Source organism: Entelurus aequoreus, linkage group LG14, assembly GCF_033978785.1.
Source record: "Entelurus aequoreus isolate RoL-2023_Sb linkage group LG14, RoL_Eaeq_v1.1, whole genome shotgun sequence".
Classification (NCBI taxonomy): domain Eukaryota; kingdom Metazoa; phylum Chordata; class Actinopteri; order Syngnathiformes; family Syngnathidae; genus Entelurus; species Entelurus aequoreus.
This window is the reverse complement of record NC_084744.1, coordinates 59,430,344-59,435,343: the sequence shown is the minus strand read 5'-3', so window position 1 is coordinate 59,435,343 and position 5,000 is coordinate 59,430,344. Positions and strand designations below refer to the sequence as shown.

Here is a 5,000-nt window from a genome sequence, read left to right as displayed (position 1 = left end):
ATCCAGTGTTTCCCATAAACTGCCAAGATACCTGCGGCGGTGGGGGCGTGGCTATGGGCGTGGTCACCATGACATCATCGAGTAATTTGCATAATTTACTACAATGATATGATTTTCTCTAAAAGGCTCAAAAAATGTATACTTACTAATTAATAATAACAGTTTTGTTTTAAACGTCCATCCATCCATCCATTTTACAATATAATTACAACACTTTATGTTCATATTTATATACAGATTTGAACAATAAGTTTTTCACTGAAATATATTTATTAATTGTGGTTCTTACAAAAAATATGTCTTATAAAATATAAAATATAAAATGTCTCTTAAAGCTCTGCCCCTTTAATTAGTGCATACTAAATAATTTAACTTTAGCCTACTACTACAACCATATTATTTACCAGCAACATAAAGTGAAACAGAGGCAGAGGTGTCCTGCCACAGTCAGTAACAAATAAACAGAAAACAGTAGTGGTCAAATACACATAAGGCAACAAGAGAAGTATCCTACACTTCTCTTTTGTAAAGTAAATCTGAACAGCCTATATGGGCATCTACGTCAACTCTATGATTTGCCTGAGAAGCTGGACAGGACAAAAAATAAATAAATACATTTTTAAAAAAATAATTTTTTAAATTTTTTTTATTTGTGGCGGACATAATTCTTTCGTGTCGGGCCGCCACAAATAAATGAAAGTGTGGGAAACACTGAGTTGTGGACCGTCACATATGTGTATATGTACACTATATATGTATATATATAAGTTGTGTGAAAGGACAGAAGCAGTGATGATTCTTATAAATGATGACTGCTGGGAAGTTTTCACATAGACTTTATTGTAAAGTTGCTGTCAAATGAAGGCATTGGAAGATGATCCAGTCTCACGGAAGTTAACTTAAAATCCCAGTAGGCCACAGAAACACGTAATTAACATTGCGAAAAAACAAAACAGAAGGTTAATTTTTTCCATATTTTACAAGCAGTTTCGTCACTGCAAAGTCTTTAAAGGCACGTGTTATTATCCTCAGGTTTGATTCCCACACGCCACCTTGATAGTCTGCACCTCGGAGATGTGAGACGACCTTTGGATGATGCGGCTGGTGAGCGTGGAGCTCCGTCCCGGGGCGGCGGCGGGCGTCCTGTGGCCGACGCCGGTCGTCCTGGAGACGCTGCAGCTCAGCCCCGCTGCAGCGCCCGGCGGCGTCTTGATGTCCGCCCTGCAGCTCTGCCCCTGGGCCAAGCTGGTCAGGGCCACGGCGGCGTTGATCTCTCGCCAGTCTTGCTTCTTTGGACTCTGCTGACCTCGTTCCTGGTGCTGACCGCTGGAAGTAGAAACCATCAAAAAGTGAGTTGAAGCAGTTACACCAAACAAAGACTGCTGGTAATAATTACCTGTCACTTCTGCAGGATGTGTAGTCCAAAGTCTCTGCACAATATTACAAAAAAAAAAAAAAATCACATTTCATTATTTTGATTAATGCTCTTTGAAACACACCACTAAGATCATTATTCCAATCAGATGACAACTTTCAGACAACATGGCCATGAGATGTAATTATTTTCTATAAAAAAAATTCCACTCTTGAATGTCCTCAGCGGGCCAGGGGCCAACACTAACAGCTTGTTATTTTTTGCCACTGAACGCAGTTTGTTTTTTTCCAGCCGTAACATCCTTTTCCAAGGAACTATTTCGGAACCTCTTATTTTATACCGAGAGAAAACATTGTTTTACCTCGTTCCAGTTTCAAATTGACTGCACGGGTAGCTTTTAGAAAGGGTAATGAAAGGGCTCGCTGGTTGTTTTTTTGTGTATAATAAATTGTGTAGTACAGTGGAATGACTTTCTGTCAGATGACAGCTACACTATCAGAAGCACCGATCTACATTTTGTACTTAAATTCTAGTGTTTGTTTCAAAATTTCTATACATTTTTTCCCCCAACTATTTTTTAATTGGTTAACATGTCTCATGGCTGCACTGCTTCTGTTAGATTTTGTTGTCCAATCAGATTTCAGCTTCTATGTGTTGCCATGTCAATACATATATATATTTGTATATATATATGTATGTATTTATACACATATATATATATATATGTGAATATATATGTATGTATATATACACATATATATGTGTATATATATGTACATATATATACATATATATATAATGTGTATATAGTGTATGTATGTGTATATATACACACATATATGTGTATATATCTATGTATATATATATGTGAATATATATGTATGTATATATACACATATATATGTGTGTATATATGTATGTATATATACATATGTATTTATATATACACATATATATGTGTATATATATGTATGTATATATACATATATATATAATGTGTATATAGTGTATGTATGTGTATATATACACACATATATATATGTGTATATATATGTATGTATATATACATATGTATGTATATATACACATATATATGTGTATATATATGTATATATATATACATATATATATAATGTGTATATAGTGTATGTATGTGTATATATACACACATATATATATGTGTGTATATATGTATGTATATATACAGACATATATATATGTGTATATATGTATGTATATATACACATATATATATGTGTTTATATATGTGTATATGTATGTATATGTACACACATATATATATGTGTTTATATATGTGTATATGTATGTATGTATATATACACACACACACACATATATATATATATATATATATATATATATTAAGGCTGCAACTAACGATTAATTTGATAATCGATTAATCTGTCGATTATTACTTCGATTAATCAATTAATAATCGAATAAAAGAGGCAAACTACATTTCTATCCTTTCCAGTATTTTATTTTAAAAAAACAGCATACTGGCACCATGCTTATTTTGATTATTGTTTCTCAGCTATTTGTACATGTTGCAGTTTATAAATAAAGGTTTATTTAAAAAAAAAAAAAAAAAAAAAAAAAGCCTCTGCGCATGCGCATAGCATAGATCCAACGAATCGATGACTAAATTAATCGGCAACTATTTTTATAATCGATTTTAATCGATTTAATCGATTAGTTGTTGCAGCCCTAATATATATATATATATATATATATATATATACACACATATATATATATATATATATATATATATATATGTGTGTATATATTTATATAAAAATGTGTGTATATAAATAGTTATGTATATATGTATGTATGTATGTATGTATACATACAGTATATGTATATGTATCAGTGTTTCCCATAAAATGCCAAGATACCTGTGGCGGTAGGGGTGTGGCTATGGGCGTGGTCAACATGACATCATTGAATAATTTGCATAATTTACTACAATGATATGATTTTCTGTAAAAAGGCTCAAAAAATGTAACTTACCAATTTATCAATAACAGTTTTGTTTTAAACGTCCATCCATTCACCCATTTTACAATATAATTACAACACTTTATGTACATATTTATATACAGATTTGAACAACAAGTTATTCACTGAAATATATTTATTAATTGTGGTTCTTACAAAAAATATATCTTATAAAATATAAAAGCTAAAATGTCACTTAAAGCTCTGCCCCTTTAATTAGTGCATACTAAATAATTTAACTTTAGCCTACTACTACAACCATATTATTTACCAGCAACATAAAGTGAAACAGAAGCAGAGGTGTCCTGCCACAGTCAGTAACAAATAAACAGAAAACAGTAGTGGTCAAATACAAATAAGGCAACAAGAGAAGTATCCTACACTTCTCTTTTTTGTAAAGTAAATCTGAACAGCCTATATGGGCATCTACATCAACTATATGATTTGCCTGAGAAGCTGGACAGGACAAAAAATAAATAAAATTAAATTTAAAAAAATTAAATTTAAAAAAATAAAAATAAAAATATTTTTTGTATTTTTTATTTGTTTTATTTGTGGCGGACGTAATTCTTAAGTGGCGGGCCGCCACAAATAAATGAATGTGTGGGAAACACTGTATGTATGTTTATGTATATATGTTTATGTATGTATATGTATATATGTATATATAAAGATATGTGTATATATGTGTGTATATATTTATATATATATGTGTGTATATAAATATATATTAATGTACCTATACATATATATGTATATACACATATATAAAGATGTGTGTATATATGTGTGTAATTGTGTATATATTTATATATATGTGTATATATATATGTATATATACATATATATATATATATATATAAATATATAAATACATATATATATATATATATATATATATATATATATATATATATATATATATATACACACAAACTGAAGTCCCCACGTGACCCCGAGAGGGACGAGCGGTAGAAAATGGAAGGATTGATCATTTAAGTAGGAGACGTTGATTTGGAATACAAGTGTTTTGAGTTATGAGCTCCGTCACGGAACAAATTAAATTCATAAATTGAGGTACTGTCCTGTGTTCCGTGTACTTCCAGTGCTCTAAAACTGTCTGCGTACATGTAGGGACAAATTGGCTTCTGGCTAGAATCTGCTGTGTTCATATTTCAATGTACTATGTAGAGACTTTTTGCACAGTACTGCACTTCTCAATGTCTGCAAAACAGGACTTGTGGTAACTTTACAAAAACTAAAGCATAACGTATCTACCCCAACCGATTGTGAATGATATTATGCAGTTTTATTGGCGCATCCTCCAATGAGGGAATAAGACGGAGGTGAATATACTGCAGTACTAATATTATATAGAAGGGACTAAAGCCCTCTTGTGACCATGTAAAAACAGGCCTGATTCACTCCATTTGCATCCTTGTAACCATGCCAACGAAGCCCTTCTTATGGTTTCCATGTGTCTTGCCTGGTATGTAAACATGCATGAGTGCTACTAGCTGTACACTCTTTATATAGAGAAGCACAAAATGATTCTTGTTTTAACATAACACTAACCGAAGCAAAGAGTAAAATAAGTAAT

General features: G+C 31.5%; 1 protein-coding gene across 1 annotated transcript in view; it reads right to left on the bottom strand.

Moving 5' to 3' along the window:
* Positions 1-1,028: 1,028 nt before the first annotated feature.
* LOC133664307 (homeobox protein Mohawk-like) overlaps positions 1,029-5,000 on the bottom strand; it is a 38,859-nt gene continuing 34,887 nt past the window's right edge. Inside the window, exons 5-6 of the mRNA XM_062068815.1 lie at positions 1,397-1,430; positions 1,029-1,326 (exon numbers count right to left, since the gene is read on the bottom strand). Coding sequence (XP_061924799.1) covers positions 1,029-1,326; positions 1,397-1,430 — 332 coding nt within the window. The remainder of the gene's footprint in view (positions 1,327-1,396; positions 1,431-5,000) is intronic.